At 49.2% G+C, this 27,715-nt stretch overlaps 1 protein-coding gene across 9 annotated transcripts in view; it reads right to left on the minus strand.

Moving 5' to 3' along the window:
• Positions 1-572: 572 nt before the first annotated feature.
• The window catches only part of Cep250 (centrosomal protein 250), a 48,266-nt gene continuing 21,123 nt past the window's right edge, over positions 573-27,715 (minus strand). For 4 of the 9 annotated variants that reach the window (XM_055602333.1, XM_055602331.1, XM_055602332.1 and 1 more), the window contains 20 exons: positions 27,503-27,649; positions 26,490-26,723; positions 25,106-25,299; positions 24,759-24,886; positions 24,405-24,574; positions 22,457-22,624; positions 21,932-22,066; positions 20,307-20,429; positions 18,583-18,716; positions 16,914-17,052; positions 15,867-16,209; positions 14,772-14,893; positions 13,220-13,340; positions 10,665-10,786; positions 7,512-10,112; positions 4,896-5,009; positions 4,585-4,770; positions 4,175-4,276; positions 3,261-3,320; positions 573-1,307 (listed from right to left, as the gene is read on the minus strand). In XM_055602333.1, the coding sequence (XP_055458308.1) occupies positions 1,062-1,307; positions 3,261-3,320; positions 4,175-4,276; positions 4,585-4,770; positions 4,896-5,009; positions 7,512-10,112; positions 10,665-10,786; positions 13,220-13,340; positions 14,772-14,893; positions 15,867-16,209; positions 16,914-17,052; positions 18,583-18,716; positions 20,307-20,429; positions 21,932-22,066; positions 22,457-22,624; positions 24,405-24,574; positions 24,759-24,886; positions 25,106-25,299; positions 26,490-26,723; positions 27,503-27,649 (5,589 nt within the window). In that variant the 3' untranslated portion in view covers positions 573-1,061. The remainder of the gene's footprint in view (positions 1,308-3,260; positions 3,321-4,174; positions 4,277-4,584; positions 4,771-4,895; positions 5,010-7,511; positions 10,113-10,664; positions 10,787-13,219; positions 13,341-14,771; positions 14,894-15,866; positions 16,210-16,913; positions 17,053-18,582; positions 18,717-20,306; positions 20,430-21,931; positions 22,067-22,456; positions 22,625-24,404; positions 24,575-24,758; positions 24,887-25,105; positions 25,300-26,489; positions 26,724-27,502; positions 27,650-27,715) is intronic. The other 5 variants (XM_055602337.1, XM_055602336.1, XM_055602334.1 and 2 more) reach the window with 4 other exon arrangements.

The following is a 27,715-nucleotide window of genomic DNA, read 5'->3' on the forward strand; positions in this document are numbered from 1 at the left end:
AAAAAAAAAGAAAGAAAAAAGTGGGGCACCACTGCTCTGTCTTTGAGGGAGTCACTAACAATGGTCCTAGGCCCGTGAGCTCTAGTCTACAGCTACCAGTAAGTGACAGGTTTGGACTTGTATGCTGACTGGCTTCACACATGGCTGCACTTAGTGGTCAGAGTCACTTCCAGTTGATGTGCCCAGGGAGGACACAGGGATATTCAGGTAGACAACCACGTGTTATGGGGAACAAAGCCAGATGGACTTCTTAAATCAAGAATGACTTTGGACAAAGGTCAAGGAGCTTGATTCAAGTAAAGAAAGTTACTGTGTGGGTTACAGCTAAGACTTGCTGGAATCCAGCCTCTGACCTTGGTCCCGTCCTTTGCCAGCTCCTTGCCTCAAAGAGATCCAGCTGCCTCTGCCTTCTGAGTGCTGGAATTAAAGGTGTGTGCCACCACCTTCCCAGTTAGATAGCGCACTGTTCGTACATTCATGCCACCATACAGGAGTCAGGAAATCTCCCTTAATTCCCTTTATGTTCTTCTTCTTCGGCCCATCAGTGGAGACAGCAGCTGAGGACTGAGGACTAGTGTAAAAACCTGTATTTATTATTGAAAGGGAAGGTAAGGGAGGGTAAGGGAGACATTGAAGACAAATAGGCAGTGGACACTGCCTGTATTTGATGCATGCAGGGTGATTCTGCCCAGGACAGAATACCTGCGTGCTGTTGATACCAGCTGCGTCTTCAGGCTTAGTGTAGACTGTGGCTGCTTCATCGGGGGAAAGACAGCAGGTACCCGGAGTCAGGGCAAGGCACTTCTTGGGTAATAGTAGGTTAGCAAGCAAATGTGATTTGCCTCATTCCATGTGACCTGAGATCCTCTCCGGCTTAGAGGGGTACCGTTTCCATTCCTGGGACTGTCAGCTGACCTGGGCCTCCCAGGTTGGGTAACAGCTAACTCTTTGCCATTGGCAAACCTGTAACTGGGGGCTATGACCTCCCTCCCCGGCAGTCTGAGGTGTGCCACCTGGCTTGCCTGTGCTCTCCCTGGCTATGGCTGCTACCTGGGGTTATTCTAAGTGTCTGGACTGGGATGTGGCAGGCCTGGCCCTGTGGATGTCAGACTCTGAGTCAGGGACTCATCCAGCTTTCGAGTCTCAGCCTCCAGAACAGTGGCCTCGGGGGCCTGGGCCACTGTGAGGAGGGAGTGAGACAGGCTGTGGTGCAGGCTTGCGAGTTCACGGTTGGTCTGCACGGACCGGGCGATGTAGGCCTCCCTCTGCTGCTGCTCCAAGGCCAGCTGGGCTCGCAGCCGGGACACCTGGGAGAAAGGAAAACCAAGAAGGATAGATGAGGCTCTGGAGCTGTCCTGGCCCTTCTGCTATGTGCTCTTGTGGCTTCACACTGGAATCGACTCTGCTACATAGGAGTCTCAGAATTGGGTTCTAAGGTTAAAGAGAAGGGCTTTATGGACTCCAAATCCAGTGATTCTCAATGCTAGCTTCACAATTATGACGGCTGGTTTAACTGTCGACGCAGTCTAGAATCGCTTGGCAAGAAGCTCAGTGAGAGACTATGTCAGGTTCCCTGTGGGCATGTCTGCATGGGATCGTCTTGTCTGCATAAGCAAGGTGCAGACTTGGCTCGTGTGGTGGCGCCGCTCCTTGGCTTTGGGTCCTGGACTGCAGTGAGCTGAGCAGCAGTCATGCATGCATTAACTCTCTCTCAGCTGCTCTAAGTTCCTGCAGCCTTGATTTCCCTGCTCTGATGGACTGGGACCTGAAGCTGTGCTTTTGTCAGGGTGTTTATCAATGAATCTAGGACAACAGGTAACACATGAGGAGCTACAAGCAGCAATAATTTTTTTTTAACTGTTTAAAAGATTTAAGAAACTGTATGACTGTTTTGCCTGTATGTATGTGTGTACACTGTGTTCCTGGTACCCACAGAAGTCAGAGGAGGACATTAGACCCCCTGGAACTGGAGTGTGGTTTGTTGTGAGCCATCACGTGGGTGATGCAAACTGAACCTGGGTCCTCTGCAAGAGCCACAAGAGGTCTTAACTGATGAGCCATCTCTCCAGCTCAAATTTACTCAAGAAAAACTTACATGTGATAAAATGCCCAGAGTTTTAATTTTGATGATTTTGATAACGGATATGCCTATGCATAACCACACTCCTGACAAGACATAGAACAATCATGGTAAAAGTCCCTCATGCACCCCAAAATCATGTTTGCGTTATCTTGCCTCCTAACTGGCTAAATACTTCCTACACTTGGGCAGGGCAAAGGTGAGGTGGGCAGAGCTAAGGTTCAAGGGCTTTGGGGAAGGAGGAGGAAGGCGGGAGAGAAAGGAAAGAGTTGGCATGGGATAGAAAAAGAACCACATGGGCTGGGAGGAAGGACTCCTAGGAGAGCAGGATTACCTGCCCAGCCCAAGGCAAATCTAAAATCTAACAGGTGTCTTTTATTGACTGTGATAGCATGTTAGATAATACTGCCGTAATAATTATAGAGCACATAATATACATTATTAGCCTGATACCTTTTATTTTTCACAACTTAACTAGAGTGGTGAGCGGCCCAGCCATCAGTATTCACAGCTCCTTCCCTGGGCTCTAACACACAGCCAAGGCTGAGGTTCACCCGCTAAACTTACCATCCCTCAGATGGGAGCAGTGAGACCAGCAGACTGTGAAGTGATGAGCAGGAGGACTGCCCGGACCAGGTGAGGTAAGAGGTGGTGGAGAGCAGATCTAAGGGGGCACTAGGAAAAACAAAGTCCCCGGCCTCTCTTGCCTCAGACTGAATCAGGACTGCTTTTTAAACAAAATAAAACGCAGCAGCCAAAGTGTGAGAGCCAGCCCTGCCAATGTAACTACTGATGTCTGAAAGAGGCTTAGAAATCAAATCATACACATCTCAACACTGGGAGGAGGAGGGTGGCGCTGGTGTAGTCGCCCTGAGTGCAGCACCTTGGTGGAGCTGTGCCTGGGTCCCTCTGCCCCAGGTGCTGTCGAAAGCGCTGCCTGCCTGCAGCCAAGGCAGACGCCTGCCAGCGCTTCTCACTCCATTCTGTTCTAGACCCTTCTGCTCCTCTCCCTTTCATCGGAAGCACCATTTGCCTCCTGTGGAGATGAAAGTTTTCTGAATGCCAAAGCTACATCTCCTCTCTGGATGCAAACACACAGGGCCAAGCACATAGCGAGCACTAAGCCTTGTTGCCTGAGCACAGTGGGAGGGAATAGAACACGGATCCTTCCAGAACATACCTCTCTCTGAAGTTCAACCGCATGAACGCAATACGCGAAACGTTTCTGGCCTCTTCCATCCTGCAGAAAACAGATATGGACCCTGTTAGACCGGGCTGTCCTGCTCTGGAGTCTCCTCAGCACCTTACCTCTGCTCCATGGCCACCTTGGATTCTAGGGGTTCTATCTGCTGAGAAGGCAATGCTGAACTCCTCCTCCCACTTCTGGGGGTGGGCTAGGCAACATCTTGAGGACCAGAAGTACCTGAACTCAGACTGAGGCTCAATGGGCATAGTTTCAGGGCTAGGGGAGTCCTAGGAGGGCCCACAAAAGCACAGTGGGCAACAACCTTTGTGAGAAACCCACTTTTATTTAACGTAAGGGTTCATGATGGATCTGTTCTATGGCAGCCTTGGGCTATGAGCCAAAGATACACAGGGGAAGACAGTGTCTGCCCTTGAGAAACAGTCATTAAGGGAAATGGGGTGAAGCTGGAGAGATTCAGGACCAGGAGAATGTCTGTGCCAGGAGCTATCAAGAACCTTAACTCTAAACTCAGCACAAGGGCTCTAGAGAGTTGCAAAGCTGTGATCGTATTTCTGGCACGCCAAGACCTGGTGAGCACAACATAACTCCTGGGTGCCAGGGATTCTGGTTGACCCAAGGTGAGCCTGAGGCACTTGTCTGGGCGTGAGTGGATCTGAACCCCTAAGAATGCAAGCCCACTATCGCTGAGAACACTCTCACCTACTGATGTCGGACCTCCTCCTGAGGCAAGGATAATCTAGGGCAGAATCAAGCCAGGAAGGGCTCTCTAGACCAGTCAGGGTGGTTGGCTCGGAATCTGAGTGCCTTGGGCTATGCACTACAGAGGGTTGAGTTAAGGTGAGGTGAAGGGGGAGGGAAGAAGAGGCAGGTGAGAAAAATAGGCAAACCTGTTGTGTGAGGAATGAAGTCATAGCTTCTTCGGTCTCCAGTGTCCCTGACCCGGTTGCACACATTAAGTCCTTCTTCAGCCTCCTCCGCTGGTTCTCCACCTGCCAATATGCAAGTGAGAAATCACATGTGCAGGGGTGAGTGGAGAGAGCTAGAAGCCACAGGAAGTAAGAGTCCTGGGCTGGGGAGGGCATATGGTGGAATGCAAGGAAGTGCCCCTGGCACAGTGGAGGCAGGCCAGCTCTCAGGCCTTGGAAGCAGGGGGGCTCTGTGGGCTGTTCCAGCCCTGTCACAACTACTCTGCTCCCTGGTGTGGCAGGCAAGCACCCAAAAGCATGGCTGTAATATAATAAAAAAGTGGAGACACAGGCCCACTGGGCCCCAGAGGGAGACTGCAGAAGTTGCTGACCCGAACCAAGACGCTCCGCAGCTGTTTGTTGTCGTGCTGCAGAGCGCTCTGTTCAACTTCCAGCTGCGCCACTGCTTGCTGCAGACTTTCAATCCTTTGTTTCCATTGTTCCCTCTCTTCTGCTCCAGGACTAGGCTCAGCCTCCACTACCTGCATGGGAGACCCATGATGCTCATCTGGGCAGCCCTACAAACAGGGAGAAGAGAGGAGGGCAAGGGACCAATCTGGCAGTTTGGGTTCGGAGACCCATTCCCAAAAGAGGGTAACAAGTTGTTGACAGGGATCCTCCGGTGCCACCAGGCACATCTCACCTCTCCAGGCTGTATGTCCTGTCCAGCTTTGGGCTCCTGGTCTGCTCTGCTAGTTGAGTGTGGGCCATGTGACTGCTTCTCTTCCAGAGCCTGTCTGCTGAGTACCAACTCCTCCTAGGGCATAGAGCAAGGGAGAATACTCACACTATGCCAAACTCATGTCCAAAATTGTGTCATCCTCTGCCTTCTTCATAAGCAAGCCATGCTTAAGAAGGGAGACAGATCTGTCAGTGTGTGTGTGTGTGTGTGTGTGTGTGTGTGTGTGTGTATGTGTGTGTGTGTGTGTGTGTGTGTGTGTGTGTGTGTGAGACAGGCTCACAGGGAAAGGAAGGGCCAAATGCTCTAACCCTGAGCCCTAGTCAGACTGTCAGAATTAGCTCAACCCATCCAGAAGTCTGGCTCTGGAGAAGCTGAGGTCTCTGCCATTTTTCAACAATAAAATGAACATCTTATCAGTTATTTCTTTGAAGGCAGTGAAAAAATGAGAACAATGAAACATGGCATGTAAAAATGTTTAGAATACGTAAAGTACTATGTGGTAAAGAGAGCTTGCTGCTTTTCCAGAGGACCTGAATTTGGTTCCCAGCACCCACATGGCACGGCTCATAGCTGCCTCTAACTCCAGCTCCGGGGAATCCAACGCCCTCTTCAGGCCTCCTTGAGACCTGCACACACATGGCACACACTCAGACATGCACATACACTAACAACAGCCAGGAAGCAGTGGCGCATGCCATTAGTCCCAGCACTTGAGAGGCAGAGACAGCCTGGCTACAGCCTGGGCTATGCAGAGAAGCCCTGTCTCGAAAAACCAAAAACAACAAAAGCACTGGCACCACCAAGGACTGCCTGTAGAAGATGCTTGTGTAGTGTCTGGGGATAAGGAGTATGCAAAGTCTCTCTGAGCCTCATTGTGCTGTTGAAAGAGCAGGGCAGGAAGTTATCCTCTTGCCTAGATTCATGAGTTCCAAGGCCAGAAAAATGGTTTGGTGGGTGAAGACGCTTGTCACTGAGGCTGATGACCTGCATTCAGTCCTGGGAACCCACATAGAAAATGGAGAGAACCAACTGTGACCTCGCACAGGTGCCACAGAACACACCTTTCTTTTGAGAGGTAAAAGGTGCTTGGTGCATACAGCCTCGCTGCAGCCCCCATTCCCTACACGTTCACCAGAATTGCAGGTTTGGAAAGGGAGGGCTCAGGCATGGCACATAGCCAGGAAATTACAGAACCTAGTTCAAATCCAGGAACCCAACTCCAAAATTTGTCAGTGCAATTCCTTCTCCACACACTGCCCTTTTAGCAGGGCAGAGCTCTGTGAGTCCTCAGAGGTCAGTTCCCAGCAGTTGTCTGAGGTGAGAGAATGGATTCTTTTGCTCTGGGGTTCAACAGATCAAAACACAGAATCAGTTTCCTTAGACAACTGGATTAAGTTTGTCTTGGAGAAAGAAACACTGTCTATGTTCAGCAGTAAGCCAGCTCTCTCCACGGCCCATTCTGCTGTCAGTCTGGAGACGTGGGCTTGGTGCTGGGGTATGAGGACAACCAAGGCGAGACCTCAAGACAAACGTCTCACCCCGAGTCCTTTAATCAGTGCTCTCAGCCTTCCTGATGCTGTGTCCCTGTAATACAGGTCCTCATGCTGTGGTGACCCCAACCCTACAATTACTTCCGCTACTACTTCATAACTGTAATTTTGCTGCTGTTATGAATCGTAATGTAAATATCTGATATTTCCAATGGTGTTAGGTGACCCCTGTGAAAGGGTTATTTCAACCCCTACAGGGGCCACGACCCATAGGTTAAGAAACATTGTCTATGATCAACCTGCTGACTGGAGCTCTACCATGCTTCCTACCAGAGCTCTAATGGAGCATCCCATTCTTCACCCACAGGTCCTTCACTGAGCTGCTGGCTGGACTGGTCCCTGTGTGTCCCCCAGGGGCCTCGCTCCACTTCCAAACCAAGCTCGCCTTCCTCAACCCTGCTTCTCTTTATCTCAGGGGGCAGAAACCCTGGTGCTGCCTTTCTCCTTTCTTGCCGCCCCCTCCCTGGACCTCTGTCAGCCCCCTTTGGCCTTCCCAAGCCCGCCGTCAGTCCACATGCTGTCCCGGGCAGCTTTTCCGAACTTGCCCCAAATCTTCCATCTACTTCCCACTAGTATTGACCCTGTCCTTAGAAGTCCTGAATGTCATGGCTACTTCTGTCCTCTCTTCTCTTGCCAGCACCCTCTATGTCCCAGGTGACTTGAACCTCCGGTCTTCCCCATGTCCCTTAGTCATGTTTCCTCTGCTCTTCCCCAAGAAACCCCTACCCGCACTGCACCTTGCCATCTCTACCAAGTCCCTTCCGACCTAACCTCAAGCGGCACGTTTCCCAGGAAGCCACCTGTTACCCACCTCAGGGAGTTGGGAATGCCCCTGCAGCATGCTCGGAGCACACTCTATCAGGCATGGACCACGCTCATTACAGGTGCTCATCTGCCCCACTGCCTCTGAGGTAAAGAGGGGCTCACCACCTTTGCCTTCTCACTTTGAGGTACCACAGGCAGGTAAGCCTTTGAGCTCACCTAATGAACTTGTTCCCCCTCCTCCCTCCCCTACGAAGTGACTCACCTGCAGTCTTTCTTGTTCTGATTCCCGCTCGAGGACAGAGGCTTGTAGGAACGTGTTGGCCTCCTCCAGACTCCTGATGTTGGCCTTGCTCTCGGCCAGGCACAGTGCCAAGTCCTGAGCCTTCTCCCTCCATTCGATCTCCCTGGCCTCTGTCTGCCTCAGAGCATTCTGCAAGCGCTCCAATTCCTGTTGCACTGGGGACGGTTGTGGAGATGGCTTCTCCGCTGGGAAGCCTCTGCGGCTTGAGGAAGAGGATTCCAGATCCTGCCTGTGCCGGGCCTCCCTCAGCAGCAAAATCTCTTCTTCCTTTTGGGCTACAGTCAGCCGCAGCTCCCGTAGGCTCTCAAGAAAGCCCCTTTTCTCCTCTTCTCTCTCTCGCTCCAGACTTTGCTTCTTTTGAATCTCATTTTCTTGACTCCTCTGGGCCACAGCCTTCTCCAGTAGCTGCCTCTGCTCCTCCTGCTGCCTCAGTTCTTCTTCCTTCTGGGAAAGTTCCTGCTGGAGCTGTTGCATAAGCTCCTGGTGTCGGAGAGCCTGGGCCTGGATCTCACTGTCTCGAATCCTCAGGGCCTCCTTCAGCTGCCTGGCTTGTGCCTGGCAAGTGTCCAGCGTAGCTTTCAAGGTGGTAGTGCTGGTCTCCAGAGTGCAGCTCAACTCGGCCTGCTCAAGCAGACTCTGCTCTTTCTCCTGCAGGGCAGCCTGGGCTTTGCTGAGGGCCTCCTGCAGAGCCTCTGCCCGGCCCCATGCAGCCTCCTCCTGTTGGCGAGCATACTGGTTTTCTGCTCGAAGAGCCGCTAGCTCTTGTTCTTGTTCTGTGAGTGTGGCCTGGGCCTGCAGCCAGCTGTCCTGCAGGGCCCTGGCTTCTGCCTCATGTTCCTGTGCCTGTTCAGCACACCGCTGTTGAAGGGCCAGCACTGCCTTCTCATGCTCCAGGGACTCAGCCCTTAGGTCTCCCAACACCTCTTCCAGGGCCCGCACCTGGCGGCCCTCCACTGCCAGCTCTTCCTGGAGCCTTTGCATCTGGTCCTGGTGTTCTTCCAGCTCCCCCTGCTGGTCCTTCAGCGTCACATGAGCTTGCTCCAGAGCGGCCTGCAGAGCACTTGTCTTTTGCCTCATGCTTTCCTCCTGGCCCCTGGCTAGCTGCTGTTCTTGCCGAAGGGCCTCTAGTTCTTGGTCCCTCTGGGCCAGAGCTCTCTTGGCCTCCTCCAGCTGACCCCGAAGCGCCTGCTCTTTCAGCTCCCCTTGTTCCTTGGCTTCCTGGAGGTGCTGCTGCAGGGCTGCGGCCTCCTGTTCTCGATGGGTCAGGAGCAGGCTGGTCTCGTCCACTTTCCTGTGTAGGCCCTGGAGCTGCTGTTCCAGCTGGTCTGTGTGCTCCTGCAGCTCCTGGATACGCTCCTGCTGGCATTCTACCTCCTTCTCCTTATCACGCAGGATCAGCTTCAAGTGTTCCAGGCTCCCACGCTGGGCTTTACTCGGGCTCTTTCCATCGTCGGCCCGCTCGTGCACCAGCTGCCGCTGAGAGGCCAGCTCCGGGCCGCGTTCTCTCAAGGAATGCTTGATCTGCTCCAGGTCCTCCTCTAGGATCTTGGTCTGAAGCATCCTCTGATCTTCCAGAACCTGAATCCTCTCCTTCTGCAGCATCAGCTCCTGGCCTTTCCTCTCCAGGTCCTGAGTCAGCTGCTCCTTCTGCTTCTGCAGCTCATCAATCTGTTGGTGTTGAGACTTCACCTCCTGATCCCTCTCCTGCAGCTCTCTTGCCAGCTGCGTGCTGTGGTTCTCCAGCTCATGGAGCTGGCTGCTTTGTGCCTGCAGCTCCTGGCTCCTTTCTTCCAGGTCCAGTGTGAGGTGGGTTAGGGCCATCCTCTGCATTTCCCTCTGGCCTTCCAGCTCCGTGATCATCTGCTGCTGGCCCTCCACTTTGTGATGGCTTTCCTCCAGTTCCAGGGCCACGCATTCCAGCGTCACCAGCTGCTTTTTCAAATCCTGAATCTGTCCCCTCTGGGACTCAATCACTTGAGCCTTCTTCTCAAGCTCCAGAAGCTGATGCTCCAAGACACCTCTCTGGGCCTCTCGCTCTTTCTCCAGTTCTCTGATCTGGTCCCGCTGCACACTCAGCCTCTGCTCCCGCTCCTGGACGGCCATGGGCAGGTGCTCTAAGACGGACCTGCACTTCTCCAGCTCCTCAATCTGTTCTTGTTGCAAGTCTATCTCTTGGCTCCTCTTCTTCAGGTCCAGGGAGAGCAGTTCCAGAGCAGCCTTCTGCATTTCCCGCTGCTTCTCTAGTTCCTGAACCTCAGCCTGCAATGTCTCCACCTCCCGTTCTCTGTTAGACAGGGTCTGGGCCAGCAGGGTTAGATTCTCCTGCAAAGCTTTCCCCTGAGCCATCTTCAGCTCGCCCTGCTCTTGCAAAGCCTGGGCTCTCTCCCGCTCACTCTCTATCTCCTCGTTTTTCAGTTTCAGTGCAGAGCGAGCCGTCCGCAGATCTTCTTCCAGGACACCGGCTGCACTTGCCTGAGCCTGAGCTTCTGCAACACACGACTGTAGATGTTCCACCTGGGCCGACAGCTTCTCCTTAGATGCCTGAAGCAACTCTCGATCACTCTGGGAACAAGAGGCAAAGCACCTTAAGACTATTTCGTTTTTTGTTTGTTTGTTTCTTTTTCAAGACAGGGTTTCTCGATGTAGCCCTGGCTGTTCTGGAACTTGCTCTGTAGACCAGGCAACCACGCTACCACCAAACTCAGGTCTGAATGCCTCTGCCTTCCAAGTGCTGGGATGAAAGGCATGCACCACCATCATCCAGTCAAGATTATTTTCTGGATACTATCACTCTTACTTTATGGCACCAGCAGTGACCAGGCCTTAACAAGGACAGAAGAAGTGATTTATTCCACTTAAGGTGATCCTATACAAGCATGTCCCTACCATCTTCCAAAGTTCCTCTGTGTCCAGGGATATAGCCTAGTGCAAAGAGACATTCTAGACCCTGATCTTGCAGATGAAGGAACAACAGTATGACCTTAATAACAGGAATGTGGAAGAGCCAGGAGAACCGTGGGATTCGCTGAAGGAAGCCATGTATGAGCACAGGCCAAGGTGGGCCTGAACTCTAAGCAGCACTCCTGAGGCACCTTCCCCAGACCAGCACTTTACCTGAGCTTCCATTTTCTGCCTCTCTGCCTGCTGCAGGCGACTCTGCAAGGATGCCACAGTCTCATGCAAGTCCTTTAGCTCAGACTCCAGGGAGTTCTGTTTCCCTTCCCACCTGGATTTCTCTTTGAAAAGAACAGAGATGTTGGGAGTCAGGTGCATGGTCACAGGTGGGAGAGCACAGGTGCAGGCAGAGGCAGGTGGAGGAGAGGGATCAGAATCAAAGGGGAACCAGGCCAAGGAGGACAGAATTACAGCTAGTGCCCTGGGCTATCCACCTGCCAGCAGCTGCTTCCAGCCTCACAACTGTGTCTGCTGCCAGTCCTGGCACAGCCCAGCCTGCTAATCATCCTAACACTTGCTCATCCTGATCACCCAGGCTCCCCAGATCAGCCCTCCAGATGAGAGCTAGCTGACAGCAGGGTCCCTGTACCCCCAAATTATGAGTTTGCAGGAGGCCTAGAAGCCCTGAAATCTGAAGACGCCCCAGAGCCAGCTCTTTGTGCGGATCTCACGGAACCTTCAAACGCCTTTAAGGCTCCAACCCACCCAAGCTGGCCTTTTCCTGCTGCAGCAGAAGAAAGGGAGCAGTCTAGAGCCTCCTTAAATTTTCAAGTGGTCACCACCCCCTAAGCTTTTGGCAGAGGTACATGACAGTATCTTTTTCCTCATTCCCCTTCGTGGCCTTTCTCACAGTAAGTTTATAATCCTTCTGTCCTCAAAGGCTAATTTTGAGGGTATAATGGGAAATGATAAAAATCATGGGTAAATGATAATTTATGTTCTAATAGTTCTGGCCTAGGGTTGCTAGGATTTTGTGCTTAAAAAACAAAAACAAACAAACAAAAAAAACCCACCCCCTGATTTCCACAAACTGTCCTCTGACCTCCGTGTGCGCTGTGGTGCATATGTACACGCGCGCACACACACTCACCCTAAATAAATGCATTTTTAAAAATGTACCTACAGCACTTTTTACACAAACACGAAAGAACTTACCTTCTTCTCAGCTCCACATGGAACTTTCTCCAAAATAAATCATATAGTTGGTAACAAAGCAAGCCTCAACAGACACAAGAAGATTGAAATAATCCCTTGTATCCTATCAAACCACCATGGACTAAAGCTGGACCTCAATAACAACAGAAATAACAAAAAGCCTACACACACAGGGAAACTGAACAACTCTCTACTCAGCGACAGCTGGGTCAGGGAAGAAATAAAGAAATTAAAGATCTTCTAGAATTTAATGAAAGTGAAGGCACAACTTACCCAAACTTGTGGGACACGTTGAAAGCAGTGCTAAGAGGAAAGCTCATAGCACTAAGTGCCTTCATAAAGAAATTCCAAACATCTCATGCAAGCAACTTAACCACACACCTGAAAGCCCTAGAAAAAAAAAAGCAGACACACCCAAGAGGAGCAGACAGCTGGAAATAATCAAACTCAGGGCTGAAATCAATAAACTAGAAACAAAGAGAACAAGTCTAAAAATCAATGAAACCAAAAGCTGTTTCTTTGAGAAAAATCAACAACATAGACAAACCCTTAGGAAAACTAACTAAGAGGCAGAGAGACACCATCCAAATCAGCAAAATCAGAAATGAAACGGGGGACATAACAACAGACACTGAGGAAATCCAAACAATCGTTAGGTCTTACTTCAAAAGCCTATATGCCACAAAATTTGAAAAATCTAAATGAAATGGACAATTTTCTTGATCAATTCCACCTACCAAAGCTGAATCAAGGGCAGGTAAATAAATTAAATAATCTGAGCCCAGGGGGTCCTGCAGAGACTGATGCACCAACCAAGGACCATGCATGGAAAGGACCTAGACTCCCTGCTCAGATGTAGCTGATAGGCAGCTCATTCTCCATGTGGGCTCCTGAGTAAGGGGGGGCAGGGGCTGTTCTTTGATCACTTTCCTCCCTGGTGATGCAGCCTTGACAGGCCACAGAGGAAGAGGATCCAGGCAGTCCTGATGAGACTTGATAAACTAAAAGCACATGGCAGGGGAGAACTCTCCTTTTCAGTGGACTAGGGGAAGTGGATAGGAGGGCGGGACCAGGAGGAGTTGAGGGAGGGGGCTACAATTGGGATATAAAATGAATAAATTGTAAAATATGAACTAATAAAAAAATATTAAAAAACAAAAACTCAGGACTGGAGAGATGGCTCAGTGGTTAAGAGCACTGTCTGCTCTTCCAAAGGACTTTCAGTTCAATTCCCAGCACCCACACACAGCTCACAACTGTCTGTAACCCCAATTCTAAAGGATCTGACACCTTCACACTAATGCACATAAAATAATATTAATTATTTTAAAAACAAAAACAACAACTCCCTGAAGAGACTAAGAGCAGCCCAGGAAACAACTTCTATCAGTTTTCCAAATCTGTTCCTTCTAACTTCTTCCTCCAGGATGACCCACAAAAGCCAAGCAAAGTGGGAAAAAATTTCAAGAGGCCCTGCCCCTTACAGGCGCTTAGCTGCTCTCTGGTCGTTCGGCCACGTTTGCCTCCATTCAGCCTCCCCGCTCGCCTGAGCTCCTCACCTTCTTGGCTCTGTGCAAGCTCTCTCTGTAGGTCCTGCAGCTCCGAGTGGACCTGGCTCTTCTGGGCCTCCGTGTCCACCAGGCGCTGCGCCAGCTTCTGGATCTGGTCCCTTAGGTCATCCTGGGAAAGGAAGGGTGGAGCGGAGCTGGAGCTTTGTGCAAAGTTATCCCACAGGAGCTCAGACCCTGTCCTTACTCTATAGTCTCTGCCATTATGACCCTACTCTAAACCAGCGGTTCTCAATCTTCCTAATGCCACAACCCTTTACACCCTTTTCCTCATAATGTGGTAACCCCCCAACCCTAAAATTATTTTTGTTGCTAATTCATAACTGCAATTTTGCTGTTATGAATCATAACGCAAATGTCTGTGTTTTCCAATGGTCTTAGATGACCCCCGTGAAAAGGTCATTCGACCCCTCAAAGGCATCGAAATCCACAGGTTGAGAAGCTCTGCTCTCAACCCTCATGCATCTAGTTCCTTGAAGGGGGTGAACCTGATGGTCGCTGGGAAGCCCCTCGAACCTATGCGTTTGTATTTCGGACAGTCTCATGCACCCCAGGCTGACCGTATACTGGAGAGCCAGTCCTACAGCCTCCGCCGACTACAAATACCTAGGCTGGTCTTAAACGCCTCATCACCACCCTGCCTCCCCCTCCCAAGCCCTGGACTACAGACATTCAAGGCCCCACACCTGGTATCTACCCAAATCCCCACATGTTTTTTTGGGGGGGGGGGGGGGGGGGGGGGAGGGGAGGGTAGGCCTGGGGGAGGGGAAAACATGGTCTCAGTATATAACTTAGGCTGGTCTCATATTCTCAATCCTCCTGCCTCAGTCAGCCTCCTGAGCTCACAAAAGCCTACGCCCAGTTCAGACCACAGTTGCGTCCTCCTCCTGACACCGCCCAGTTCCAGCAAGGCTCTCGCTGTGTCTGAACTAGTCACTTCTGTCAGTTCCACTAACAGAGCGCAGCTCGGGCTTCACCATGGAAGGGCTTCTTGAAGACAGGCTGGATCCTTACCTTTCGGCATCACCAGCTCCGAGTGGCTAGTGTGCTGGCAGCCCTCAGTACTGACTGGCAGGTGCAGAATGAGGTGGAACTACCTTAGTCTTAAGCTTAGAATGTTCTTGTAAACATTCTAAGTACTTCAAATGTCCATGCCCCCAGCTAATCTGACTTTCCTGGGAGGACTTAGTACTAAGAACACATTCTTGAATGAGAGGGAATGACAAAACCAAACCCCTATGTTGTAATGAAGGGTTTCCAGTTCACAGCACTCCTTCAAGACTCCTACTTAGAGCAATGGGGTGTGAAGTGGTGGGTGATGGTGGGGGTGGCAGAGGAAGGGGAGCATTATCTGCCCTATTTTTCAAGTGAAAACCAGGCCCAGGAAATTCAAATGCTTTAGTTTTGTTTGCAGGACAGTAAGCGATACAGGAGAACGACAGGCAGAGCTCAGGAGGAGTATCCCTTGACCCTCTTCCTCCATGTCCCCAGTCTGTTTCAGCACCGCAGAGGAACGCAAGAGAAGGGAGGGCAGAGAACATACCTGGGTCTGCTGGGCCTTCCACAGGTCTCGATGAAGCTTCTGGAGAGCCAGTCCTACAGCCTCAGCTGACAGCGCCGTCAGGAGGGGCCCTCTTTTGAAGAGTCTCCTAGCTCCGTTCTGGTCTGAGGAGGAAAAGTCTTCTCACCTGGCTGTCGCAATAAGCAGCAAGTGTCCCCCCAGACAGAGCCTTGGCGTTCCCACCAGCTCCCCTCCTCCAAGGAATCCTGTGCTTCATCCACACACTTCCTATTAGATAATGCTGGCTGCAGGCTGCTATGCTTTCACGTACAAGCTGCAAAATTTTTTATCTTCTTCAATTTATTTTTTTTATGGTTTTTCAAAACAGGGTCTCTCTGTGTGGCCCTGGCTGTCCTGGAACCACTCTATAGACCAGGCTGGCCTCGAACTCAAAGAGATCCACCTGCCTCTGCCTTGAGAGTGCTGGGATTACAGGTGTGTGCCATCACTGGCTGCGTATCTTTATTATTTTTAATATTTATTTTATTGTATATACAATGTTTTGCCTGCATGTACACCTGAATGCCAAAAGAGGGCACCAGATTTCATTAGAGATGGTTATAAGCCACCATGTGGTTGCTGGGAATTGAACTCATGCCCTCTGAAAGAGCAGGCAGTGCTCTTAAGCTCTGAGCCATCTCTCCAGCCCTATTTTTATTTTTTAAAGACAGGATTTATGTAGTCCAGGCTGGCCTGGAATTTACTATGCACCTGAGGATGGCTGTGTACTCTTAGTTCTCCTGCTCCAGCTCCCACTTCAAGCAGGTACCACTATGCCCAGCATCTCACTTGTAGCTTGGTCTGGTGGAGAATCCTACAGTGCCTGAGTGCTGGGGTTACAGGCAGGAGCCCCACATTTGGCCTAGCTCTTTATGTTTGTAATCTCCTTAGAAAAATTCTAAGGTAGGACTTTCCTTTTATAGTCAAGAAAAAGCAAGTTGACAGACTGGTGTTCAAACTGTGAACTGCAGTGTCTGTGGTCTTAACCTTGCTGCCATTTCACAAGAGGAACTACAGTCCCTTCCCTTCACCCCCAGCCTTGGCCCAAAAGACTTAGCTCTCATCTGGTGTCCTCACCTGGCTCAGGGTCCCATCGGGTGGGAGCAGAGTCGCCCCCGCCTGTCAGCTCAGGTCGGCTCTCACATGCAGACCCCAGGGCCTGCTGCAGAACAGAGTAGAGGCTAGCCAGCTGGGCCTGGGCCTGCTTCTCCGGCTGCTGTTCTGCGGCCAGTAACTCTAGCTGGCTCTCAGTGTTGCGCAGCTGCAACTGCAGCTGGGCTGCCTTGGCCTCCTGGGACCACAAGGAAGCTCTAAGCTGCTGCTCGGTGATCCGTGAGGCCTCCAGCTCCCTCAGCAGCTGTGCTTCCTGGGCCACGAAGTCAGCCTCCTTCTCCTTCACCTCCTGCCTCAGCAGTTCCACCTGCCAGGAGCAAGGAGACTCCTTGAGCAAGAGGCACCCTTGCCTTAATCCTCCCACACCTGACCCCACTCAGGTGGGGAGAAGTCTGGCAGGCTCAGCTCTGCAGCAGGTAGGAAGGGCCCTGAAATGAGTTGTTCTGACAATGGGAGGTGACCAACAGGGGACCAGGCTACACTAACAGGCCCTGACCCTGCTGCCCAAGCAGGCGGATATGCCAGCTCCTGCTGTGATTAGAACTCTAACCTGAACCCTGACATGGACCTAGTCAAACTTCATGAAGACTAGTAGGCAGACCCACAGCCTTGCCACTGTCTAACTCTCTTTCCTAACTCCATCTCTCCTCCAGGCTCAGGTCTGGGTCTCAGCATAAGCAAATTGAGTAGTAAGGTCCGCTTGCTAGTGTTTCTGATCTGAGGTATTTCTTGATGGCCTGTTGCACTTTGCCAACCGGATACAGCATATTTACAGGTGACTTCATGAATCGGGCCCACATGGCCACTCTTTGAATACTCTGTTCAGGATGTCTGGGTGACGTTTTCATCTCTGGGACAGGTCCCCAAGCCTCTGGCTACCCAGCCCTGGATTTCCCCTACTACCAGGGATGCTGAGGTCCCAACCTACCCCATTCTTCGGACAAAAACAATTAACCAGCCCATGTAAGAGCAGCCTCAACAGAGAGTGGGGCTCAGGTATAATGGGTGTACCTGTAGACTGAGCTCTCTCTGCCCCTCCTGGGCCTCCTGTACATCCTGCCGCAAGGAGCCCAACTCCTGCTGTCTAGCAGAGTCAGCTTCTTGTAAAACAAGGATTCTTTCTTCCTTTTCCACCAGTGACAGAGCCAGGCTGAAAACATGTTAAAGAGGTGGGTCACCCTCCTGGGGAATGAGACAGTATGCCTCACCTGATGAATCAGAACATTGTATTAAAACAGAAACAGTAATGGTGACTATAGGGTCACAGTAAAAACTACTATTACTGAACACCTCCTAACACTTTTAGGGATTTCATACATATGAGGACTCATTTCAGCTCAAATTTATTCTTCTCTGATAAATTACACACACACATACACACACATTTCAAATTCACTATATCCAAATTTCTTGTCCCTGTGCCCTCAATTTTACACCCAATGATATCTCACTGTCCCATGGCTCTGTGAAAGGCTCCTTCAGCTAGAGTGTCACAGTATGGAAGCCAGGTTATTTCCATTCCCCCTTCATCCTACCCACATCCACTCTATCACTACAGTTGAGTCATAACCCCCTCTTCTTCCTTTCCCTATGACTTACCATAGCCCAGTCTTGCTACCTCTCCTCTGGACACCTCCACCAGCCTCCTAACCTGTCTTTAGGACTCAGGGTCACTAGAACCACCCCTTCTCACACTCCTAGGGCACTGAGTGTATGCTGCTCCCCTTTCTGAAGGGCTCATGCTCAGGTGCTTTAGGCCATAGCCCTTCTGACACAGCAGACACTAGATTATGTTGATTTCCTTTCTTGAAATCCTTGCAGATTCCTACTGAGTGTAACCAGAAGCTCCTTGGTATGGGCTTTAGCAAACAATAGCTAACAGCGGTGTGAACCCCACACTCTGGGCATCACCACACACTACGTGCGTCCATCTGCCTCAGGGCTTCTGAGCATCAAATCTCCTCTCATGGAACAGAACTCCTGTCCTTTGCACGGATGGTTCCACTTCATCTTTCAGCATTCAGTTTATTTTATTTCCTGTGTGTGGAGGGGGCATGTGAGGTCAGAGGACAATCTTCGGGAGTGGGTTCTCTCTACCATGTGGCTCCTGGATATGGAACTCATGTTGGCAGGCTTGGCAGCAAGCATTCTTAACCCTAGCGTTCAGTTTATTTCTTTTATTTGTTTACTCATTCATTCATTTATGGTTTTTCCAGACAGGTTTTCTCTGTGTAGCCCTGGCTGTCCTCAGAGATGCCTGCCTCCTGAGTGCTGGGATTAAAGGTGTGCACCTCACTCGGCTTAGCATTCCATTCAAAGGCAACTTCCCGGGAGAGACTTTCCCTATACCTTTCTAAAGCAGTTCTCTCTCTCTCTCTCTCTCTCTCTCCCTCCTACAGCATGTGTAATCATCTGTAACGTTTTAAAGAATTGATTAAAAATTTCCACACAGAATATAACTTCTATTGCCATAAGGAAATGGTGTATGAATGGTCTTCTCTAGGTACTTACACAATGAATTAAGTATAAGATGTGAAGCACAGGCCATGTCCACTCCAGAGGGCTACATGTGTACCCCAGACTGACACATGAAAGCTGAGGCAACCACTCACAGGACAGTCAGTGCCATGGTGACTGCTGTGGAGAAGGCAAAAGCCACCCCTCTGGCTGTCTAGCCTACCTGGCTTTCTCTTTCTCCAGTTCCTTCTGAATCCGGCCACATTCTTGAGCCTCCTTCACTTTCTCTTGAATCTCTTGTTTCACCATCCTCTGGGAGTCATCCTGGGTTATCAGCTGAGACTTCAAGTCCTCTACCTGGAAGTGAAGAGCATGAGGCTGAGAGGGCAAAGCCCAGGGGCCCAAGTGGGAAGGTGCTGCTAGCCTAGGGCGTTAGGCTCCTGTCAGCTGTGCTGGTCAGTGGCTGCCTCCACAGTTCCGGGTTTCACTAGTCTCTATGCTATTTTGTTTTCTTTTTTACATTTACCAGTTTATCCATTTATGTGAGTGTATACACACTCGACTGCATGCCATGACATGTTTGTGGCGGTCAGCTCAGCAATTTATAAGAGCTGATTCTGAACTATCTTCTTTTTCTTTCTTTCTGTCTTTAATGTACTGCTGAGCCATCTCTCCAGCCTGGATTCTGAACTGTCTGTCTTCACAAGTGTGTGCACGTATACACAGAGCTAATTTACTAACTCTTGGGCTTATCCAAAAAGGTTGGCTGAGTCCATGCAGTCATGTGGAAGGAGGGTAAATAGGGTCTGAGGATAAAGGGGGAGACTATTTATTTCTAATTACTGCTTCAGAGCCTTACAAATGCTACATAAAGTCAGACACAAACAAAAATCTTAGTTAAATACAATTATCCCAAAAGGTCGAGTGATGGGCAAGACCACAGTGACCACACACACAAACACACACTCTAAGAAGAAAAAGCATCTGGTATATATGGACATGAGATTTAGGTGAGGGCAGGAAAAACAACCGCAACTGGCTTGCCTAAGTCAGCTTATGATGACTCCAGACAAACAGATGACAGCTGTCACAGCCCAGAACACGTCTCACTGGCTATCAAAATTTGCAGATGCTTATATAAGCCACAAGTTGCGTTTTTTCATGTATATATGGTGTACATATGTTTGTGTGTGTGTATATGTAGGTCAAAGGTTACTATGTGTCCTCCTCTATCATTCTCTACTTTTTTTGAGGCAGGGTCTTTTTCTCTCTAAACCCAGTGTTTACCCTTAACAAGACTAGCTGACCAGTGAACTCCAGAAATCCTCCTGCCTCTGGCTCTTCGGCCCTAGTATTACCGGCCCTAGCTTTTCCTGGGGGGACTGGGATTCTGAATTCAGACCCTTATGAATGTGTGGCAGGTACTTTATCAGCCACGCCATCTTCCCAGCCTGTTCTTGTTTTAGAGACAGAATCCCACTCTCCAGCTTAGTTGACTTCAAAATCAAGTCCTCCAGCCTAAACCTCTTAAGTGCTGAGATTAAATTATACAGTATTTGAATATAACCTATTCACATTCACTTTAAATCATCTCATATTATCAAAACTGATCCAATGTAAACAGTACCTAATGTAATGTAAATTCCATGTAAACAGTTGTTATATATTATTTAGAGAACAAGAAAAAGTCTGTACTTTTACAGTACAGTGTCTTCCCAATGTTTTCAAGTGGCCATTGGTAGACTCTGTGGAGAAGAAGGGCTAATAATACAATCCCAGAACTCTGAGACGCACATTCTCAGCTCTGAGTACCCTTCAGCTCAGCGCGTGTTTCTGTGGCCTCTCCCTGTCCTTCTGAGCTCATGAAGCAGGATGCCTTGTCTGCAGAAGGGAGGAGGAAGGCCTGGCTGTACTTCAAGGGCTGTGGGGCAGGTAGAAAGGAGGGACCTGCTTCTGCAGGTCTGTCTTGTCCTTCCGGAAGGCATCAAGCTCGTCCCTGTGCTGCTGGGCTGCCTCCTTCAGCTCCTGCTGTGCCCCCCGAAGCTGACTCTGCAGCATGCCAGTGGTTTCCTACAGAGGAAAAGAAATCAGTGAGTACAGAAAAGCTTCCACAAGGGCTAGCTCCTGAAACCTGTGTTGTATAGTTTGTTTCTTTTGAAAAAGCTGAAGCAGTAATTGGCTGCTTCCCCCTTTATCCTCAGACCCTATTTCCCCTCCTTCCACATGACTGCATGGACTCAGCCAACCTTTCTGGACAAGCCCACGAGTTAGTAAATTAGCGAGACCACCTAACAGCCTCCTGAACATGTCCCGGCTTCCACCTGATTGCATATACACATGCACACAGTTCTACTTGGTCAAGTACTGCATTAAAAAGATACCCTGGCCAGGCATGGCGGCACATACCTTTAATCCCAGCTCTACAGTGGCAAATGCAGGTAGGAACTAGAAAATAGAGTCCCTACCTCAAAAAACAAACAAACCAAAATTCTAGGCTGCCATGGTAATTTAGTATTTGAACATTTGCCTAACGTGTACAAGGCTCCAGGTTTGATCCCCAGAACCACAAAAAAATAATAACAATAATTAAAAAATAAATATTTAGATGTATACAGAAATACACAAAATCGGGGCTGGAGAGATGGCTCAGAGGTTAAGAACACTTGCTGTTCTTCCGAAGGTCCTGAGTTCGATTCCCAGTCAACCACATGGTGGCTCAGAACCATCTATAGTAAGATCTGGTATGCAGGCAGAATGTTGTATAAATAATAAATAAATCTTTAAAAAAAAAAAAGAAATACACAAAATCATGCATCATGGGGGCTGGAGAAATGGTTGGCAGTCAAGAGAGCTTGCTGCTCTTTGCTCTCGCAGAATACCCAGGTTCAGTTCCCAGCACCCCCATGGTGGTTCACAACGGTCTGTAACGCCTCTGCTGGCCTCTCCAGATACCAGGCACGCACAGGGTATATATACACACAGGCAAGCCAAACGCTCATAGATGTAACATAAAAATAAATAAATCTTTAAAAAAAATCATGCGTTTCCCCTCCTCTTAAAATAGCATTCACCAGGTTTCCACAGGCCTCAAACAAACCCCAAGCTCTTCATCCTCGCCCCTATCTCCTGCACTCAACCCTGTGTTTATCACACTAGAGCCACACACCTCCTTTTGTCCTTCATTTTCCTAAGCCTCTTTCTGTCTGTTGCAGGGCCCGATGACAGTGAAATCCTATGCCTAACATGTCCTTCAAACATTATCCTCGGTGAAGGTGCTTGCTGCCAAGTGTGATGACCTGGTCAATTCCAGGGTCCTATATGGTTGAAAGAAAAAACCAGCTCCCACAAGTTGAATCTCACAGGCCATGTGCACATGCATGTACACACACACACACACACACACACACACACAGAATAAGTAAATGCAATTTAGCAATAACTAAAAACTGCTGCCTCCTAGCATCTGCGAAGCCCTGAGGTTCAGTCCCTAACAATACATAAAACTATGTGTTCCGTCCACAGCTGTAATCCCTGCCCTGAGGAGGTGGAAGCAGAAGGACTGCCCTCCATACCTGTTCCTTTAACTTCTGAGTCTTCATGTCTTGCCTCAGCCTTTCCAGCTGTTGACTAGCATCTGCCAGTTCCTTCTGGGTCTGCAGCAGCGTCTCCAGGAGGGACACTCTCTCCTTCTCTGTTTCTAGCTGCATCTGTGTTAGGGCAGGAAGGGCAAGGATTTCATGGCTCTGGGTTGTCATGCTCACCCGGGAAGCCATCACATCTGCTCAAAGTACTTCCAACAAATAGGATGAGGGGCTAAGGGCAAAGGAAAGTCTAAGACCATTTCTTAGAACCAGGAAGTGCAAAGATTGCCACTGGTTTGCAAGCTGACAGGATGTGGTAAATGTTGGCCCTCCCTCAGGAAGTATGACATACTGCCTGCTTGTAGCTAACTGCATATTAGCCCATTCACAAGCGGCAAAGCAGTAGCTACACTCTCTTCAGGAAGCCTCTGAGCCTAGCTCTTAGGAATGGAAAAGTAAGTGGAAAAAGACTGGGGAATCAAAGCTCATGAGGGTCTAATACTCCAGGCTGCTTACGTGGTACAGGGCGTTGTCAGCCTGAGCTCGGTCCTCTTCCCTCTGTGCACGGATAGCTTCAGTTTCTGCCTGTTGATCCCTCAGTTTCATTTCCAGCTCTGTCCTCTCCCTTTCTAGAGTCTCCAAGGTCTTATCCAGCTTCTGCTGAAGCAAGGAGCGCTCTTTCTCCTGACCATGTGAAGGAAACCACACCATTAAACCATCGAGTGAGCAGAAGAGGCAGGAGAGCTTGGCTGGAATTCGAATCTCTCCACTGCTTCGCTGTGACTTGGGCACAGCTCTAAGCTTGCTGAATCATTTCTCAAGGGAGGGTTAACAATCCCTGCCTCATCTGTCTCACTAGAATTTAAGAGTTAAGTGAGATTTATTAAAAAAAAAAAAAAAGTGTACACACTAGGCATAGTGGTACACAGCTTTAATCCCAGCACTTGGGAAGCAGAGGCAGGTGGATCTCTGAGTATGAGGCCAGACTGACTGGTCTACAGAGAGAGTTCCAGGACAGCAGGGGCACAGAGAAACCTTGTCTTAAAAAACAAAACAAACATTTTGAAAAAACAAAAAACAAAAAACAAGGAAAAGCTTTGTAAACAGAATCTTAACATTTTGAATACAAACAAATGAATCTGAAACAAAAATTAAGCGGTTTGCTCCATATGAATGTATGGCCCCCAGAGAGGTAATTCTGTAATGTCAAACAGGAAGTAATAGTCTATTACTGCTAGTTGGACTATAAGCAAAATATTTTACTATTAAAAGTGTCACATTCTGGGCCAGCAAGATGGCCCAGAAAGTAAAAGCAACTGCTGCATCAGCTTTACGACCACTAAATAGAGGTTGGCATTGAACTCACAGAGATCCACTTGCCTCTGCTTACAAAGTGTTGGAATTAAAGGCAGGCACACCACCATGCCTGGCTTAGAAAAGTGTTTTACCGGAGGTACACATGCTCTGTTCTATAAGCGCCTGTATCTGCCTTAGTCAGACCGACATTAGATATTAAGCACTTGTCCATGCAAGCGCCATACTTTTCTTTAGGAGTGTAGCTACTGTAGGTTCCTCATGGCCATAAAGTCATAAAAATAGCATAAAATAAACCTACCTGTGTCTAAAATAAAAATAGAAACAAAAAATCTAATTAAGTAATTAGAAGGCAGAAGAAACAGTCCTGTCCCCTCTGCCCCAAAGTTTCTCTGTATACTACTGGCTGTCTTAGAACTTTCTCTGTAAACCAGGCTGGCCTCAAGCTCATAGAGACCTGCCTGCCTCTGCTTCCCAAGTGTTGGGATTAACAGGCATATGCTGGGGGCTGGAGAGATGGCTCAGTGGTTAAGAGCACTGGCTACTCTTCCAGAGGACCGGGGTTCAATTCCCAATACCCACGTGGCAGCTTACAACTGTGTAGCTCCAGTTCCATGGGATCTGACACTGTCACACAGACAAACATTCGGGTAAAATACTAATGCACATAAAATAAAAATAAATCATTAAGGAAAAAAAAGGCATGTGCCATCATGCCTGGAAGTCTCTTTGCATTTTGAGAAAGGTTTTTCCCTTTGTAACATATTTGTAGCCTCACAAGCCTACTCCTGAATGTTGAGATTATAGTTTCGCTCTGCCAGGGCTTAATTATTTATAAACACTAAGCAAGTAAACAAGCAACACACACACAGCTTATAAATACAGAAGTCACACTATTCCAGGAGCTATAAGCTGTTTGAGTCTGAAGCCCACTAGGCTACAAAGAGATACCTTGTCTTAAAAAACAAAGACTAAAGTAGAGACAGAGACAGGCATTCTGGGATTGATGATCATTAAACTGGATTTCATACCTTGGTGATCAAATTTCCATCTTCTAAGCAACAATAGTGGACCAAGCGGCAGTAGGAGCCAGGCTCCTGGAAGGGAGGCCATGCCTGCCTCTCCTATCCCAGCCACACACACCACCTACCCATTTCTCTTGGAGCCTGTTCACCTCCTCCTCATGGGCCACCTTCTGTCGCTCCAGAGCTGCTTTCCCCTCTTGTTCAGCTTGGGCTAGCTGCCTGGCAACTGCATCCCGCTCTTGCTCTGCCCAGCTCCTCTCAGCATCCAGTTCCAGCTTCAGGCATTTCACCTCCCCTAGGATGTCAGGCAAGGTGGTCTCTGAGCCTGTGCCCCACTCCTTTAGTAATACTTTCCCTGCCCACCACCTCATGAGCAACTTCCATCTCAGAGGCCTCAGCTCAAGAAAGCTTCCCACTGCCTTCTTGGCTCTTAACATCTCCAAGGAATACAGTGTGCCCCATTCCAGATGGCCTCTCACCTTGAATTACTTCCTTGGCTTGGGTAATAGTTTGAATCTGGACCTCCAGCTGCCCCTTGGTGACCTCTATCATAGAATTTTTCTGCTGGGCCTCAAACAGATTGCTCTCCAGTTGTTCCTTGGCCGACCTATAAGGTTTAGGAATCAGGAAGAGTTCTAACCCATCAAGGCTGTTACTTCCCTTTCTTAAGAGGGCCTGGGTTCTAAGTACAGGCTACTCAGAGAAGTTATGGGGGCAATTACATGTCTACAACTCATTCAGAATGCATGCACTTAGGGAGCTTAGTTTAGCTACCCTTGGCCTTGCAAAGCTCTCTGTGCTTGGCTGAACTAAGTGTGGACCCTACCTGAGGCCCAGAACTTGTTCGGCAAGGTCCTGTCGGCCCCGCTCCACAGCCTGCAGGCGCACCTCGAGAGCTGCCTTCTCCCGAACGAGGGCCTCCTTCTCCTGGACTGCTCTAGCAAGTGTTTCGTCCTGTCGTTCTGCATCCTGACACAGCTGCTCTAGTTGAACTGCAGCTGTTTCTTGCTGGTGATGTGCCTGAGGGAGAGAAATTGATGAACTACCAGGTAAGGCAGAATGCCAGGGCTACTACCATCAAGTCAGGGCCAATGGCTCTTTAGAGATCCTGAACTCAGCACTGTGAGCTCTGAGCATTGCTGACTCAGGAATACCTACCGTTTATTTATTTACTCAATCAACCAAGAGTCCCCCAGGCCAGAAAGAATGCTCTCCTATGACCAAGACACTGTGCTGGACAGCAGGACCCATATATACACCAAGAAAGTGGCTAATAACCTGAGAAGGGCCTCTAAGAACGGGTTATGTTTAAGCATTAGGCAATGAGAGGTTTGGTAGGGAAAGCATGACTGTCATGATTAAGTTCATTGTCAACTTGGTGATTTAGAATCACCCAGGAGACAGCCCTCTGGGTGTCTATGAGGATGTTTCTGGGGAGGTTTTTGGGAGGAGGGAAAAGCACCTGATTGTGACAGCACCATCTCATGAGCTGGAGTCTCGGATTCAATAAAAAGGACAACAGGAAGAAGTTCAGAGGAATAGCTCACTCCCCTTTCTGCCTCCTGGGCGCTAAGATGTGATCAAGCCACCAGAGACATCTGCTGCCACGCGCTCACCACTATGATTAACCACATCCCCTTAAACTGTGAGTGAAACAAAATACGTAGATGCTGTTTCAAAAAGCCAACAGACAGAAAGATACTGTAGGTGGTGGCTATAATCTCAGCACTCAGGAGGCAGAGATAGGAGGAGCACAGTAAAGTCTGAGGACAGCCTAGTCTACAGAGTGAAGTCCAGGCCACTTAGGGCTGCAAAGTTAGACTCTCTCAAAAGTCCAAAATAAAGGAAGGAAGGAAGGAAGGAAGGAAGGAAGGAAGGAAGGAAGGAAGGAAGGAAGGAAGGAAGGAAGGAAAGAAGGAAGGAAAGAAGGAAGGAAGGCTTTTTTAAAAAAGGATATGCAAAAAATAATCTCAGCAGGAAAACTGTAGGTGTCTGAACTAAGTATGAAGTGCTAGCAGAGAATATAGGAGGAACACAGGAAGTGGGGAGTCAGTGAAGGACTCCAATAGAAACTCTTTGAAACAGTGGGGAGAGAAACGTCACCTACACTCAGTTACCCTTGAGCAGCAGGACTTTTGCATTCTGAGTCCTTTCTGCTCACAATGAGCATGCACCACACTGCAGGTGACACTAGTAATGTGTCCTCTCACCTCACTTAATTTCTCTTTAAGTTCGTCCTTCTCTTCTCGGACGCCCTTCAGTTCTGCCTGTAGCTCAGCCCCAGCCTGCTCTGCCCTGTGCAGCTGAGCCTCCAGGTAAGTTTTCTTTTCCCACAAGGCTTCCCTGTTCGTCTCTGCCTCTGCCAGGTCCACCTGTAAAGCACTTCTCAGCTGCTCGGCCGCCTCCACTCTGCTGCACAGGGACTGGTTCTCCTGCTCCAGCTGCTGGCCAGAAAGAGAAGGGAGTGCAGGGCAGCCAAGGTAACTGGTTAAAGTTCCCACAAGCTTCTCAAGTGCTGCAACTGAAACCCACCTACAGCTGAACACAGGGCTGCTTTTAGGAGAAGGGGGTGCCCCACTCGTGTGACCTGGAGCCTGTACTCTCGCACTACGTGAGCCTGATGTCAGGTAGAGATAAAAAGGCAAGCTCTTGCTTTCAAAGGGTTCAGAATACCACCAGGTGGTGGTGCACACCTGTACCCCAGCACTTGGGAGGTGATCTAGGATCAGGAGGACAGCCTTGGCAGCATGAAACACTGTCTCAAAAAATCAAGGCAAAACAGACAAAATATCCTGAATAATGAAGTAGAGACGTTTCTGGGTGTCAGGGCATCTACAAGTTTTTCCTACTAAAATGACAGGTTAAATTTTTAACCAACAGAAATGATTTTGGGGGTACTTGGGCTTTTCAGCAGATCTGCCTCACCCAATAAGATGAAACACTTAGTTTGGCTCCCAGGGACCTGGGCCTTTCCCTAGTCCTGATGTGTCTATAGCTCAAAGGTTTTGCTGCAGGTCCACGGGAGGGGAATTACAGTGCTTAGGGCTAACCCTTTGCTCTCCTTTGCATTGTAACGTCTCTCTTGCTCATTCAGCTACAGCTGGGGGCGGACCTGCCTTTGCCTATCCACTGAGGACTCCCTTTTAAAGCATCGGCTTTGCCCACCAACGGCTAACCCTCAGATATGGACCAGCCCTGTCCTGGGAATCACATCTTTGCTCACCTGGAGAAGCTGCTGGTTCAGCCCAACTTTATCTAAAGCCAAAGCCTCATTTAAGGCCCCAAGCTTGACAGCTGCAGCTCGAAGATCAGCTACCTCTGCCTTCAGGTTGTTCTCAGAACCTGATAGATCTGAAATGGACTGTTCTGCCTTAAAAAAATAAATAAATAAATAAATAAATAAATAAATAAATAAATAAATAAATAAATAAATAAA

Source organism: Psammomys obesus, unplaced genomic scaffold (genome assembly GCF_907164565.1).
Source record: "Psammomys obesus unplaced genomic scaffold, mPsaObe1.curated_primary_1811, whole genome shotgun sequence".
NCBI lineage: Eukaryota > Metazoa > Chordata > Mammalia > Rodentia > Muridae > Psammomys > Psammomys obesus.